The sequence below is a fragment of the Rhinoderma darwinii genome, chromosome 3 (genome assembly GCF_050947455.1).
Source record: "Rhinoderma darwinii isolate aRhiDar2 chromosome 3, aRhiDar2.hap1, whole genome shotgun sequence".
Classification (NCBI taxonomy): domain Eukaryota; kingdom Metazoa; phylum Chordata; class Amphibia; order Anura; family Rhinodermatidae; genus Rhinoderma; species Rhinoderma darwinii.
The window spans coordinates 376,805,733-376,821,610 of record NC_134689.1 but is presented as its reverse complement, the minus strand read 5'-3'; the positions used below and the strand labels follow the sequence as shown (position 1 = coordinate 376,821,610).

General features: G+C 42.3%; 1 protein-coding gene across 1 annotated transcript in view; it reads right to left on the bottom strand.

Moving 5' to 3' along the window:
* Positions 1 to 7,916: 7,916 nt before the first annotated feature.
* The window catches only part of NOTCH3 (notch receptor 3), a 64,457-nt gene continuing 56,495 nt past the window's right edge, over positions 7,917 to 15,878 (bottom strand). The window contains exons 25-34 of the mRNA XM_075858790.1: positions 14,978 to 15,534; positions 14,352 to 14,684; positions 14,111 to 14,274; positions 13,791 to 13,998; positions 13,627 to 13,711; positions 13,340 to 13,502; positions 11,082 to 11,380; positions 10,728 to 10,875; positions 10,499 to 10,596; positions 7,917 to 10,279 (exon numbers count right to left, since the gene is read on the bottom strand). Of these exons, the coding sequence (XP_075714905.1) occupies positions 9,011 to 10,279; positions 10,499 to 10,596; positions 10,728 to 10,875; positions 11,082 to 11,380; positions 13,340 to 13,502; positions 13,627 to 13,711; positions 13,791 to 13,998; positions 14,111 to 14,274; positions 14,352 to 14,684; positions 14,978 to 15,534 (3,324 nt within the window). The 3' untranslated portion in view covers positions 7,917 to 9,010. The remainder of the gene's footprint in view (positions 10,280 to 10,498; positions 10,597 to 10,727; positions 10,876 to 11,081; positions 11,381 to 13,339; positions 13,503 to 13,626; positions 13,712 to 13,790; positions 13,999 to 14,110; positions 14,275 to 14,351; positions 14,685 to 14,977; positions 15,535 to 15,878) is intronic.

The following is a 15,878-nucleotide window of genomic DNA, read 5'->3' as shown; positions in this document are numbered from 1 at the left end:
ATCAAAACATTTTAAAGGTTGTAAAGAGAACTAAAATGGTAATTTGTTGAATTTGCAGCATCAGGAGGTCATATTTACAGAAATCAAAAGCTCTTTCAATCAAGAAAAACTTAACAGGCCAAGTTACATGTTAACATGGGACCCCTTCTTTGATATCACCTTCACAATTCTTGCATCCATTGAATTTGTGAGTATTTGGACAGTTTCTGCTTGAATATCTTTGCAGGATGTCAGAATAGCTTCCCAGAGTTTCTGTTTTGATGTGAACTGCCTCCCACCCTCATAGATATTTTGCTTGAGGATGCTCCAAAGGTTGTCAATAGGGTTGAGGTCAGAGGAACATGGGGGCCACACCATGAATTTCTCTCCTTTTATGCCCATAGCAGCCAATGACACAGAAGTATTCTTTGCAGCATGAGATGGTGCATTGTCATGCATGAAGATAATTTTGCTACGGAAGGCACGGTTCTTCTTTTTGTACCATGGAAGAAAGTGGTCAGTCATAAACTCTATGTACTTTGCAGAGGTCATTTTCACACCGTCAGGGACCCTAAAGGGGCCTACCAGCTCTCTCCCCATGATTCCAGCCCAAAATATGACTCCGCCACCTCCTTGCTGACGTCGCAGCCCTGTTGGGACATGGTGGCCATTCACCAACCATCCACCTGGACCATCCAGGGTTGCACGGCACTCATCAGTAAACAACACGGTTTGAAAATTAGTCTTCATGTATTTCTGAGCCCACTGCAACCGTTTCTGCTTGTGAGCATTGTTTAGGGGTGGCCGAATAGCTTTATGCACACTTGAAAACCTCTGGAGGATCCTACACCTTGAGGTTCGCTGGACTCCAGAGGCACCAGCGGCTTCAAATACCTGTTTGCTGCTTTGCAATGGCATTTTAGCAGCTGCTCTCCTAATCCTATTAATTTGTCTAGCAGAAACCTTCCTCATTATGCCTTTATCTGAACAAACCCGTCTGTGCTCTGAATCAGCCACAAATCTTTTCACAGTACGATGATCACGCTTAAGTTTTCTTGAAATATCCAATGTTTTCATACCTTGTCCAAGGTATTGCACTATTTCACGCTTTTCGGCAGCAGAGAGATCCTTTTTCTTTCCCATATTGCTTGAAACCTGTGGCCTGCTTAATAATGTGGAATGTCCTTCTTAAGTAGTTTTCCTTTGATTGGGCACACCTGGCAAACAAATTATCACAGGTGTCTGAGATTGATTACAATGATCCAAAGAGCCCTAAGACACGATACCATCCATGAGTTTAATTGAAAAACTAATAATTAAATGTTTATGACACTTAAATCCAATGTGCATAATAATTTGGAACACGGTGTAGTTCCACAGTTGCTCCCAGTGGTTCTCTTGATATATTCGAGGTGAGGGAGATACTGGACTGCAAGAGGGTAGGAGGAAGGACTTTCTATTTGGTGGACTGGAGGTCCTGGGAGCCAGAAGAGAACCTCAGTGCGCCTGTGCTTATTAAGAAATTTTTCTCTCGCTCTGGCCACAAGAGGGGGCGTAAGAGGGGGGGGGGGATACTGTAGCATCCATGGCTGCAGGCCGTCGGGTTTACTCATCTCCCGACGCCCGCAGCCAATGGATCCGTGAGTGCTGGTCCCCATCTCCTTCCTAGGAGACGCCAGCGCTCAATTTGCGCTCTGGTCTGCGGTGTCCCGTAGAATGCTCGTGCCCAGCCTTAAAGGGCCAGCACGCGCACAAAGGAAATCGTCATCATCATAAACTGCCACGAATTCCTGGTCTATAAGAAGGCCCCAGGCGCCACTATATCAGGCTTTACTTTGTGGGCCGTCTGACCCTCTCTATTTCCATGGGTAAGCTTGACGTAATATTATTATATATGCAGGGATATTTCTCCCTTTTCGCACCTACTCTAGAACATGAGCCGTTCCCCGGTTTGTGTCTCTTTTTAGCGTCTCCTCTAAATACTTTATACTTTACACTATTGGCATTAGGACCCTCTCTTTGCTGTGTCCCTTCAAACCTTGCCACCTCTATACTATCTTACACTTGATATATAGACGCTATAATGATGCAATATTGATATTGGCCTCTGTTCATCACTGATGGCATATATGTTCATTTGAATCTCTCAAACGTAGGACACTCGTGGTTAAATCATTTTTCTTAAATCAATCACACTGGTATTTTAGATCCTTATTTTTAATCTGTGTTATTTAATATTGTGTGTTTAAATACTAAAAGTTTTGTAATCATTTTCATTACTTGTGGCGCTGTGGCTCCTTTTTCTCAAGTTGTTCTCATGATGCATTGGAGTTATGCTACATTGTAACTATACATTGGAGGTGCTTTGACGTTGCGTTGTTGGCACCTAACCTGTGACTTGACCTGCTGAGTATATATTTATAAATTCTGTTCCCATCTGCGTTGGGGTCCCGTTCGGATGTTCCATCAGAACGGGATCCTGAACAGACACCAACGGAAACCAGAGGTTTCCGTATCCATCACCATTGATTTCAATGTTGACGGATCCGGTGCCCATGGTTTCCATTTGTCTCTGTTGTGCACCAGACTCGTCATTTTGCCGGAAGCAATAGCGTAGTCGACTACGCTATTGCAGGGTTTCGTTCGGACGGAAAGCTCAGACGGAACACCAACGAAGATGTGAACAGAGCCTTATCCTGCCAGTTTCTCCATTGTAATACACATTGTGGGTGCCTCTTTAGGTCTTTCCACCATTTGTATTACGTACATTTTTTGGTGAAAGCAAGAGACCATAGAATTGTCCATCTAAAGTAGGGGAGGGATTCAACCTAATTTGGTCTGAGGGCCACATTGAACCACTTGAAGGTTTCACAATAATTTTTTAAAAAAACACCACAAAAACTTCTAATGGTGTATGTGGGCCCTAGGACAACAGTCACATTAGGTCCCTGTCTAGCCCACCCTCGGCTTGACAAGTGTACAGAATTTGAATCCCGACAGACACGGCTCCCCAAATCCAGTGGGCCCTAGAATCTGCCCTGGTTTACCCGATACAGAAACCTGCCCTTCACACGTGTAATGTGACTGCTACTCTAAAACCTGCTATATGGTCTCATATCATAGACCGGACAAGAAATAGACATAGAAGGGGGGGGGGGAGAGAGAAAAATAATAAAAAGGCACCAGTTCAGTTCTGAAGTGGCTTTGAGGGACCAATATATTACAACACCCCATTTTAAAAACTGAACCCCTTCAAGTATTCAAAACAGCATTTAGAAAGCTTCTTAACAGTTGAGGCATTTCACAGGTATTAAAGCAAAGTGGAGGTGAAATATGCAAATTTCATTTTTCTCACAGTAATTCAATTTTAATTAAAAAAATTCTGCAACACAGAAGGTTTTACCAGAGAAACAAATGAAATATTTCCCAGATTCTGCAGTTTTTAGAAATATTCCACATGTGGCCTTAGTGTGCTGATGGACTGAAGCACATGCCTCAGAAGCAAATGAGCACTTTTTTTTTTTATTCGTATATATTTTAGGTATCAGGTCAGGTTTGAGCTCTTCTGGTGCCAAAACATAGAAAACAACCACAAAAAGACACCATTTTGGAAACTACACTTTCAAGGAATTCAGTTATGTGACCATTTTGACCCCCACAGTTTTTTCACAGATCTTCTTTAAATTGGTTTTCGGGTGCCATGTCGCATTTGAAGAGGTATCAGAGCAATGGAAACCCATCAGAAGTGACCCCATTTTGGAAAACTACACCCCTTAAGGCATTTATTAAGGAGTGCAGTGAGTATTTTGACCCAAAATGTGGTGGTTTTTTTTACTAGAAAATAATGCAAAAGTTGATTTTCCACTGATTTAAGTGATTTTAGTGCACGTTATACCAAACTTGTGCCACTGAACACATATCTCAAACTGTTAAGCGGGTTCTCCTGGGAATGGAGATACCATACGCGTGGACGTAAACTGCCGTTTGGGCACGCTGTAGGACTCCGAAGAGAAGAAGGCGCATAATTTGGCTTTGGAGCATTTTGCTTGGCAGTAGTTTTGTTTGGAGTTTTACTGGTGTTTGTTTATAAATGTGGGGGCATATATAAGCTGTGCAGAGCACATCAGGGTATAATAATGCTGTCCATAAATAAAAATCCATAGATGTGTGGTCGCAATGATAAATGATGCCCAAATAGGTCACCATAATTTTTCCACCGGAGCTGGGCGAGGGCTTATTTTTTGCAGGACAATCTTTAGTTTTCAATGGTAAAAGCGACTTGATCATGTATTTTTATTTTTTTTTTAAGAGGCTTGGTGACTAAAAAACAGCAATTCTATTTGCAAAACACAATACTTTTTTAAAACCAAATTATTGACTTTGTTGTTTCGCCATATTCTAAGAGCCATAACTCTATTTTTCCATCAAGAAAGCGGCGTGCGTAACGAACTGTAGTTTTGATCAGTACCATTTTTGGGTACATGCGACTTTTGATCACTTTTTAATGTAATTTTTTGCAAGGTAAAATTCTGGTCTGGTTTATTAAAAAACAATGAAAGATTACAGCGTTCACGGCACGGGATAATTAAAATACTTTTAGAGTCCAGGCTGTTCCAGATGTGGCGATACTATTTATGTATACTTTATTTATTTTGAATCACTTTTTTTTTCTATTGTCCCACTAGCGGACCTGAGGGCAGTAGGCCCTGATCGCTAATCTAATAAACTGCACTACATGAATAGTGCAGTATATTAGAGCGGTCAGTTACTCACTGACAAAAAGCCTAGTGGGTCCTGCCTTCGTAGATCGCAGACCCGCAGGACATCATAAGGCCTCAGATTGCGTCCACAGGGCCGCCAATGGTGTTGTAACTACTTAGAAGCCGTGATCACTATTGAACGCGGCTTCTAAGGGGTTAATAGGACCACCGCGATCGGTCACTGCACATTGAGCGGTGATATTCCGACAGCAGGCTATCACAGCTCAAGGAAACGCAGAGGGAAAACTGCACTGTATTTTCCCCCATGACGTAGTATTCCTTCACGGAGCATGAACGACGAACTCAGCATGACAGAATAGTACATCAAGGAGCGGGAAGGGGTTAAGTATAAAAATGATGTGCTTTGTCTTTTAAAACGCTGCAGCTATTTATTTAATTTGTTAAATTTTTCCTGGGGTTGGCCATTTTGAAGACACATACTTCCTTCTCGTGCAGGTTGTACAGCAGGGTGCATGCGCTTTATGGCAGCTGAAACGAATTGGAGTCCGACAGAGAAATCTCAATTTTTTTCAATATGCAGAAAGTGATAGTCCAGCCGCTCCCACAGAGACGAAGGGAGATGTATTCAGAGCCTTATCTGTATTTATGGCGCATCTTTCCTGCCTTAAGGACCTTTTACACCAACCGACGCAGTGAGAGCGCCGATCGAGACATCATTGATCGGCGCTCGTTTGCTCCTGTCACAAGGAGCTGTGGATGGGGACGAGCTGTCGTTACTCCAAACGTTCGTCCCCATACGTTGTCAGCGTGTCTGGGAGAGGTGATGCCGCCAACGATATTTTACGTTTTTAAAGCTATATGACCAGCAGATGATTGAGCGTTTGCTCGTTCATCTGCTAATCGCGGTCCTGTTTACAGAGGACAATTATCGGCAACGAGAATTCCATGAACGCTCGTCTGCGCGATAAGCCGCCAGTGTAAAACCGCCTTTATTAAGGCCTTCAGTAATACAATAGAGCTGTCCCACCCTCTAATGATGAGAGGACTCCTCAGTGAGCTACAGAGAACAGGAAATATCAGCTTATTGTGGCTAGTGTGAAAGCCAATATAACAAACCATTTTTTTATGTGGATAAAAAGAAAAAACACGTTTTTCAAGCCTCTGAAAGTACTTGCGGGTGGTGCTACTTGAGTACAGAGATGCCAGGGAGCGGCTCTCCTCCAATCAGTGAGCTGCCTGAATAGATTGGCACCCTCTTCACTGATTGGGGGAAAGCGGCTGATCGACAAGTCTCTGTTCATTGGGGGGGGATGCACTAGTTTGACCACCACTGTATATATAAAATGAGGGGTAAATTCATGTATCCCCTGACTACTGAAACGTATTTCAACCACGTGTCGAGGAATCAGTGAGACTGGGCTCTTGTGTTCTGTTTCGCGGACTGCGTTGCGTTGCATGGCACAGGGGACAGATGGCTACATTTGAGCAGCTGGTTGGAGTATAGAGCAGTGCAGGACCATGGAAGATGAACGGTTTTGTATCATAGGTTCACAATTAGTTGGCAATTTTTTTATTGCCACTGCTTTGGCTCATGCATTTGAAATTGCACGGTAAAAGCAGTAAAAACTCTGAGCTCTATAATAATTGGAACTATTTTGTGGAAACTGCTATGTGGATGGCACAATTTTATGGATAATTTTGTGCGGCAAAATGAGGTTATGTTAATGATTTTATTGTGCTGGCACAACCATGAGGAATTGCTTTAAGGTGGTGGGGGGGGGGGGGGGGGCAGGTCAAGTCATTATTGAGACTCCCATTAGGCGGACAGCTAACCACCTCTGCTCTGTGTCATTCACCAGTCGGAATTAAAGAAAAACTTGCGTGCGGTCGTATAAAATCAGAGGCATACAGGTGTACAGTAGGGCCCCATGGACTTCTATGGGTACTCTATTATGGCTTTGTACAACTCAAATTGTACAGACCCATAAAATGACTGTCTGCAGGAGGTTTTCAGGCCTTGTTCACACAGTGCAGATTTTGCATGTATTTTTTAAGTCAGAACCAGGAATGGAACCTAAAACAGAATAAATATATAAAAGGAAGGCCTTAAAGTTTCTCCTCTTCTGGATCCAATTATTGTTCTGGCTTAAAAAATACATGCAAAACCTGCAGCAAATTTGCACTCTGTGAACAAGGCCTTAGCTGCAAAGGAGGCAGGTATGTAAATTCTTAGGAATCAAACTATAAGCTCTACCAGGACTGAAACTTTCAATGAAAGCAAATAAAAAAAGGATAATTTCGATGACATTTTGTTTTTATTGAATTAGGCACTTTACATGAAGAATTCTGTACCAGTATATTTACAAAGTATAAAGCTACATTTTTTTTTCATAAATTTTATTATTTCTTAAAAAAAAGGACATTATGTCAAGAGTAATAAAATATACATATTGTTGATTAATAAAAACTATCTAACATGATCTATTTGTTAAAATGAAAAAAAAACAAAAAAAAAAAAACTCAAAAGACTGTCCATTCATTAAACAAAAAATAAAATAAAAAAAACAAAAAAAAAAAAGTTTTTTTTCCTTTTGGTCATAAAATATTTAAGTTTCATAACCCCCCCCCCCCCCCAAAAAAAAAAAAAAAACTAGTTTTAATTATATAGTAGACAACTCTCAGTTGTGGTCTATGGCTTATTGGCAGTGCCCAGGATAGCTAGCTGTTAAAATTATTCATACACATTTTTTTTTATGAATAATTTTGGGATTGTGATCGTGGCTTTAAGCTCACAATTGACACACAAGGTATTGCCGAGGTATCATACAGCGACACCGTATATTAAAATTCCATAGTTTGTAATGTACTGCATTGAAAGAAAAAAAAAATGAAAAATTATATACATATATTTATTTCTTTTTTTGAAGAGGAACAACCCCCCCAGCGTCTAATGGTGCAGGCAGTTATTAGAGTGTACTTCATGTATGAAGAAGAAATCTAGAATATTTGTAAGGCAGTGTAAAAAAAAAAAAACAAACAAATACACATCATGATCTAGATATGTGCATATATATGTATTTATACCACAGTATAAATAAAGTACAATTCATTTTGTATATTAATATCCTCCGCGCTCGGTTGAACAGATTCCTTTGCCGTGTGTCTCATATTTGCAAAAAACAAATATATATAATATAAAAAAAAAAAAAAAAAAAAAAAAAAAAAAAGAAGGTGAATTTCTTCTATGTATACCCAGTACACAAAAAAAAATATATATATTTAAAAATATATATAGACATATTTATGTGGCTACAGCCTAACATTATACAATTTAAGTATTACAATCTTGGTAACACCAAAGGTCTTCCCCCATTAACCACAGGGCATTGTAAGCAGAAAAAAAAGCTTCAGCATAAAATTTGAAGCAATTTGTAAAATTTGATTGAAATCTGGCCAAACCCCCCCCCCCCCCCCTCAACTTCCTCAATTTTATTCTCACACGAGAAATACCACTTACAACTTAGCAAAAAACAAGAACAATGCAAAACAGACGCCCAGTCAAAAGTAATTTTCAGCTTTTACGCCCTTACATTAAGTAGATAACGGTCATGGATACACAAAAAAAAAAAAAAAATTAAAAAAAAAAAAAGTCGGATAGTAAATAAAAAATAAAATAAAAAAAAAAGTGACAATTTCATTCTAATATGAGGAGTAAAAGCCTCAAATCAGTGACTTTACATTTCTTGCTTAATTCTGTACCGTTTCAATCTTTCATAGTTCACATGGAAATGTTTTTTAAACAATTAAAACAAGAGGAATTAAAAATAAAATTCTTGTATAATAAAGTCCATCTAAAGTCATAATTAACCCCCGAAAGTGGAGCAGCATAGGGCAGTGACAATAGCTTTTTTTTAAAAAAGGCAGGGAACCACGCCCCAATAAAAATTGTAGCTTTTTTTTCTTCTGCTGATCGAATATAAAATTGCAGTCTCTCCTTCTAACAACAAAATGTACTATTATGAAAAAGTCTTTACAAAAAATACAAAATATATATCTATAATGGTCCCCTCGCAAAGAAGTTTTTTTTTTTCTTCATGGTCCCGTCAAAACTTACAGAATCACTTGAGACTTCATTTCTTTTTGCTTTGTAGAGTTAAAAAAAAAAAAAAAAAAAAAAAAAAAAGATGAAGAGCAAACTGGCAGGTTAGCCACAGCCAAAGGATGGCATACAGAGAATGGAACATGAACAGAGTCAAAGAAAAGGCAAGACGTGAAGGCAACTACAAAACAATTAGGAGGTCCTACGCAGATCAGGCAAACACCTGCATATTGCTGGCTTGCTCAGGTAGGCGAGTCGTCTGGCCTTGTGTACCACCAACTACCACAGGGCTTGGGGTGGCATCAGACCACTCAGATACCGAGTGAGGTGAAGGGCTGGACCACTGCTCTGGCGACTCTGGAGAGGGTGTCAGATAGGGGTGCTCACTTGGGATGTGCAGGTAGTGTTTAGGGGTTTCTTCTTGAGGTGGTGCGAAGGTCTGCTGAGAGGAAGTTGGCACAGTTGGTGGCGTCTGTATGCGGTTTTCATTAGAAACACTTTGCTGCTTGAAGAAGTTTCCTTCACTGGGGGTAAGAGGCTGAGTAGACCTATCAGCTACATGTGGCATGCTCTGCTGCCTCAGATGAGCGGTGTTTGGGGGCATCTGGCGCTGTTCCATAGAAATCTTCACAGGACTTTGCATTGCCATCTGGTTCTGTAACATCAAGACTTGCTGAGCATGAAGCTGATGCAAGTTAGGGACAGATCCTGCAGGAGCCCCTGCCATTATATTGCGTGCCTGATGTGAAGGATTCACAGGGCCCTGCCAAGCAAAGGGCATGTTTCCTGGGTTTAACATGCCAAGGTTTAACCCATTCACAACACAGCTTGGTGCTCGCTGCAATGGTATTCTTCCTTGCAGAGCCAGCATTGCATTCCCTTGAGATTCTCCTATCTCATTTAAACGTGCCAGCGACACAGCGAAAGGCCCTTCCATAAGCCCATTCACAAGAGGGGTGGAGGGCACAGACATGGAGCCAAGGTGAAATGTGCCGGGGGCCTGCATAGCTGGGGATCCAGGATTGGCACTGTAAGCACGGGGTGAATCAAGGGAATCTACTGGTGAGAGTGTAACTGAGCTCTCCAGCAATCCTCCATTTCCTGAAGGGCAGTCAAGGGACAGCTTTTTGTTTCTGTTTTTTGCTTCCTTGGCCTCTCCCCGGTTCAGACTTGCTCCGCCAGATTTGGCACCTGCCCGGCGATTCTTCTTACCTTGTGTCTGCTTGATGTTGCCCATGAAGCCATTTGGAGGGCAAAGCAGTGGTGACATGGTGTGCCCTCCCATTGTCCCCTGTGACCCTCTGACTGTGTTGTGTTCCTCCAGGAGCTGAACGATATCATGGTGTAGTCTCTCCTGTGCGATGTCACGTGGGAGCCGGTCCATGTGGTCTGTGATTTCACGGTTGGCATAATGGTCAAGAAGAACTTTTGCAGCTTCGTAACTTCCCTCTCTGGCAGCCAGGAATAATGGAGTTTCCTCCTGGAAGGTAAAACAATTATTTAGAGTGGGTAATACAAATACTAAGTATAACTTGAAAGCCTGTCATATGTGGTAAAACTTTCTAAGATTGTCTGCTGCCATACAAAAACAGGCTCCGCCATCAGTGGAAGGTAACTCCTAGAAAACCCCTTTAACATAACCCACTTTTTAGCCCATTTAACTTGATTAGCTCTACCTGTCTATGCACCCTGCACATACCTTGCTGTCCTGCATGTCTTTATTGGCCCCGTTCTTAAGCAGTGCCACGGCAGCTTCAATGTTGTTCACAGCCGCAGCCCAGTGCAGAGCGGACTTGCCTGTGGATATATACAAGAATGATCATATTGAATTGAAGAAAGCAAACCGGAAAGATCAGATCAAGAAACACATCATGGGCAGGCTCCATTCTACATCATAACAAAATAGATGAATAAAAGCCAATACTAACCAAGTTCATCAACGGCATTGACGTCAGCATGGCAGGCTATCAGCTCCTCCACCATACCCTCCACAGCCAGCCGGGCAGCCAAGATCAGCGCTGTGGAACCATCACCCATTCGAGCATCCAGGTCTGTAGAGCGGTTCCTTATCAGGATCTGCAAAGAAGAAAATGAAAACACTGCTATTTGATTGTGAACGACAGATTTTCCTAGTCAGGAGTTTAGGAGAGCAAAGTGACAACCCCTGTGGGAGCTGCAGCGGATGCCATAGTGGTTGTGACCTAACTTTCCCAACAAACAAATATAACTAAAACAGATGAGGTAGAGGAGATCTAGATCCGGCCTCTGTGTATTGGACTTGCCTGAAAAACTCCTTGGGCGTCAGAAGCCACAGCGGCATGCAGCGGGGTGCGTCCTGTATGATCTTGTGCGTTAGGATCTGCGCCTGCATCCAACAATCTCTTGGCAGCATCTGCTCGGGCATAACGAGCTGCGAGGTGTAGCGCGGTCTCACCGGTCCGATCTGTCTGAGCCCCGAGAGATGCTCCTTGGCAGATTAGATCAGCAATAGCAGAAACCTCCCCTTCTTCCTCCTCTTCTTGTGATTCAGGTTCCAAGCCACCTCCCAGGAAGGAAGCCAGCATAAGCGGGGTGAATCCATCTAGAACAAGGTATGGGGAAGAGGAAACAGTCAGTATTCTATCATTAACCACTTAACTAATTATCGCGTAACTGTATGTGATAAGTGTGAAGGGGGGGGGGGGGGATATGGAGCGAACTCACGGGCTGAGCTCGCTCCACACACAGCAGGTGACAGCTGTGTTACACAGTCGGCACCTCACTGCAACGGGCGGAATCAACGTTCACTTTGATTCTGCCCATTTACCACCATAAATGCCACGGTCAATCACCCCCTCTAACAAGCCATCGCACCCCCCGTGACACGATCGGCCGGTAACAACGGTTGTTATGGCAGTCTGGGGGCCTAACAAAGGCCCCCAGGTCTGCCATCTTTGTACTCCTTTGAAGCTCTGCCTCTGGAAGGGCTTCAAAGGAGACTGTCAGAATCACGATATACTGCACTACATTAATACTACAGTATATCATGCAAGCGATCGCTACTTCAAGTCCCCTAGGGGGACTAATAAAAAAAAAAACTAACGCTATTTTACTTTTTTTTAATGTTCCCCAAAAAATAAAAAAAAAGTATTAAAAGTTCAAAAAACCCCCCCTTTTCAATTTTTTTTCCCTAAATCAATGTTAACTAAAAAAAATAAATAAAAAAAAAAAAAAGTGAACATAACTGGTAATCGCCGCGTCCGTAGAAGTCCCAACTATCACAATATAGCGTTGTTTAACCCGCTCGGTGAATGCCGTAAAAAAATAATTTTTTTTAATATATATATATATATATATATATATATATATTTTATTTTTTTATTTTTTTTAAAGTTATAAGAAAACACGCAAATTGCTGTTTTTTGGTCACCTTAGCGCTCAAAAAAAAATGAAATAAAGTGATCAAAAACTCGCATATACCCAAAAATGGTATGCTGAAAACTACAGCCTGCCACACAAAATGCAAGTTCTCACATCACTAAATTGATGGAAAAGTGAAAAAACTATGGCTCTCAGAAGTTTTTTTTTTTTTTTAAAGTGGTAAGACATAAAAACAAATTTGGTATCGCCCTAATCGTATGAACCTGTAGAATAAGGTGAATATGTCGTTTTTACCGCCTGATGGACGCTGTAAAAACAAAACCCCCAAAAAATTGCGTAATCGCTGTTTTTTGCCCATTTCACCCCACAAATAATTTTTCCCCCAGCTTCCCAGTACATTATGCGGTACAATAAATTGTGCCATGAAAAACTAGATCTTGTCCCGCTAAAAACAAGCCCCCATATGGCTATATAGACGGGAAAAAAAAATTATAGCTTTTGGAAGGTGGGGAGGAAAAGACAAAAATGAAAATCAGAAAAATGCTGAGGAGGGAAAGGGTTAAAGAACAGCGAGTGGACCTTAACCCCTTGGCAAAAAAACATTGTACATGTATGGCACTATGTAGTTAACAGCAAACGTCAGCTGTATATTACGTCTGACAATCTGCTGCACGGCGGATCGGAGAGCACGGATTATGGCTATTAAACCCCCTTAGCTGCGGTGAACCGCAACATCTAAGTGGTTAGACAGAGGGAGGGGGCTCCATCTGTCACCCCATTGTAGCAATTGCAGGGTGCTCATGGGTTGCCATATGTGTATACCTAATCGGCTGCCTGTCAGTCTTACACGTATAGGCATCATACATTTTAATACTTTTGTATTGCAGTGTATTATGTGAATGGCGATACAATCGCATGTCCAAGTCCCCCAGTAGGAGAACAATAATAATAAACATATATAGTTTTCCCTTTACAAAATGCTTTTGACTGAAACACCCCCTACTGGTCTAGACGTGACAGGAAGGAGTGGAAGATATAATCCCTGGTTTTCCTATAAACTTGAACAGCAAGTGAAAAATTAATTCACTGACATCTAAATCAATAATTGTGGCAAATGTTGCTGGACTGGAAGAACCCATTTAAAGAAATGAGCAACAATAAATCTATTCTGCGTGCTCACCTGGCCCTCTAACATTGACATCCATGCCATCACTCTCATAGTCACCCTGAGGTGGTGTCAATGCTGTAGCTGGAGGCAGTCGTATATCGGCAGCTGCCAAGTGGTGTTGGGTCCAAGGACGGGGGTCAACAGGATCCTGACGACACGGTGAAAGCTCCTCAGTCTGTGGAAAAAAAAATATAACAGAATTAAGAACTGTATTTATATGTCCCAGAGTGAATTTATTTCCTTGTTAAGGCTTCGTTAAACATAGGGTCCAACACCTAGAATGACCCATATTTACACACCTTAAGTCTCTTAGTCTCGGGACAGTCTGTCTCGGTCCAGTCTTCAGATGGGTCTTCCATGAGACGTTCAGCTTTGGCAATGTTCCTGGAAAAACATCAACATGATGAGCATGGTAGAAGGAGTGACCATAGACAAAGTGAGCAAGAGGACAGCCCATCCTTACTTGAGTCCAAGAGCATCTTGACCAACAGGCTCCCTGCGGTCTCTGTCCTTCTTCAAGATGAAACCTTCAGGAAACCATAGGGTGCTATGGGCTCTTTTTCTGCGAGATACCAGGACACCCAACACAGCCACCACCAAGACTAGAAGTCCAGCTACCGCTACTAGCGGCAGCAGATGGAAAGCAGATGTGTCTTCTTTCTTTTTATCACCTGAGAAGACATACGTGCAGCCATATAATAAACTATGTTGAAGTCACTAATCTTTTAACGCATTTAGCTCAGTCATCTCATGTCTGGCCTCCACCCTTGTTACATGACTTACTGATCACGGATTTTAGTGGATAAGGAAAATGTAGCATATCCACAGCACTGAGTGCCGCCAAGTAGTCTGCTGCACTCTCTGCATCGGGGAAGCATTCAGACATCTCCTTGTCGTCAACTTGTTTCTTACATAAGCGATTATCAATTTCCAGTGACACCTCCGAGCTGTGAAGCCAACAAAAACACTCAAATACCGGTTTACTTTGACAAGACCACCACACTAAGCACAGCACTGTACTCACCCTATGATATCGTGATCCAGCTCTCTCTTGACTCGCCGTTCTGCCGCCTGACTTTTTCTGTAGGGTTTTATCATGTACTGCCCGTTTTGGTCTACACGAAACCTTAGAGCGGTCCTCAAGATGGCACTGAGCCTCTGCAGGAAGGCCTTGCTCTCCTTCATCAGCTGCTCAGGTGGAAGAAGAACCACTATGACCAACATGCCATCCGCCAGCTGCTCTCCATCCTGACCTTCGGCACAGTCAAGGCCATCCCATCCGCATTCTTCAGAGTTGCATCCTTGATCACAGCGGCCATCTCCATAATGGTCCATGCAGTATTTTGCATAGAGTGGGCTAAAACCAAAAATAAAATTGACTGAAATTAAAAAAAACAAAAAAAAAAACAAACGTGCCTTAAACTACACATTCTAAATATTAGGATTTCTTCTCTAACCCAACATAGATCGGGATGAGATTATATGAATCAACACTGAAGACGTAGAGTGTTCCTTATAGCAATTCCTTGGTCAGCTATCTGTCCCTTCTTCAGGCAGACCTCCACTATTCCCCATCATGTCTTCATAAGAGTCGCCACACACCCCACTATTCCTCCAGAGTCAACCCCAACCATTAATAACACAACTTACTTGCAGCTACGGGCGCTTCCACCTCGACAGTCGAAGTTATCATAGAGGCATTCAGCTATTACACACTGGGGATCACACTGCGAGTTATTGAAGCGGGCTCTGCAGTCTGGTCGAGGACAGTTCTTCCATGGGTCTTCTCTTTGGAAGATGCAGTCTCCGCCATCGTATTGACATTCTTTAGAACTGCATTCCTTATCACAATGGCCATCACCAATTTTATTAAGGCACCGAGCCGGGCTACATTCTGGAGCCTGGGGTGGGAAAGCTATTAAAGGGGGTTTGATATCACACCTTGGTCCTAAAAACCCAGGTGGACAAATGCAGCTGAAGTAAGGAAATTTAGGAGAATTCTCGCATTGTCCATTGTTTTGACATGGGGAAGGGGAACAAGATGATAGACGAGGTGTATGTAATGTAGTATTGAGAAGACGACAATCAATGCCAGGCGGGCAAACACAGCGAGGGCCCTGTGGTGAAGGGACACAAGTGTAGCCAGATGGACAGGCAAGGTCTCTGCAGGACTTTACTGGGTGCTCACATGAGGGCCCGGAATAACCCTATAAAATAAAAGGGAAAAAAAAGGAAAAAAAGTTAGTGTATTGAACTTAAGTTTTGACAAGTATAGTGGAATTAAAAGCAGAGTCTGGCTTGGACAACCCCTTTTTCATGATTGGAAGTTCCACAGCCAATAGAAGGGGGTGAAAGATTTAATAGCTGAAAAGGGTAATGGGGGGGGGGGGGGGTCCCCGATTTCAGTGGATTCCCAGGATAAGATATCATGCTGGCTACATGCAACCACCACAAGGGGGAGATTACTGCATGCACAATAAGTCAGTCTACAGTAAGCTCCCATGCTCCCTCTAGTGGTGGCTGAAGGCAGACATTGTGTTTTGTTTTTTTA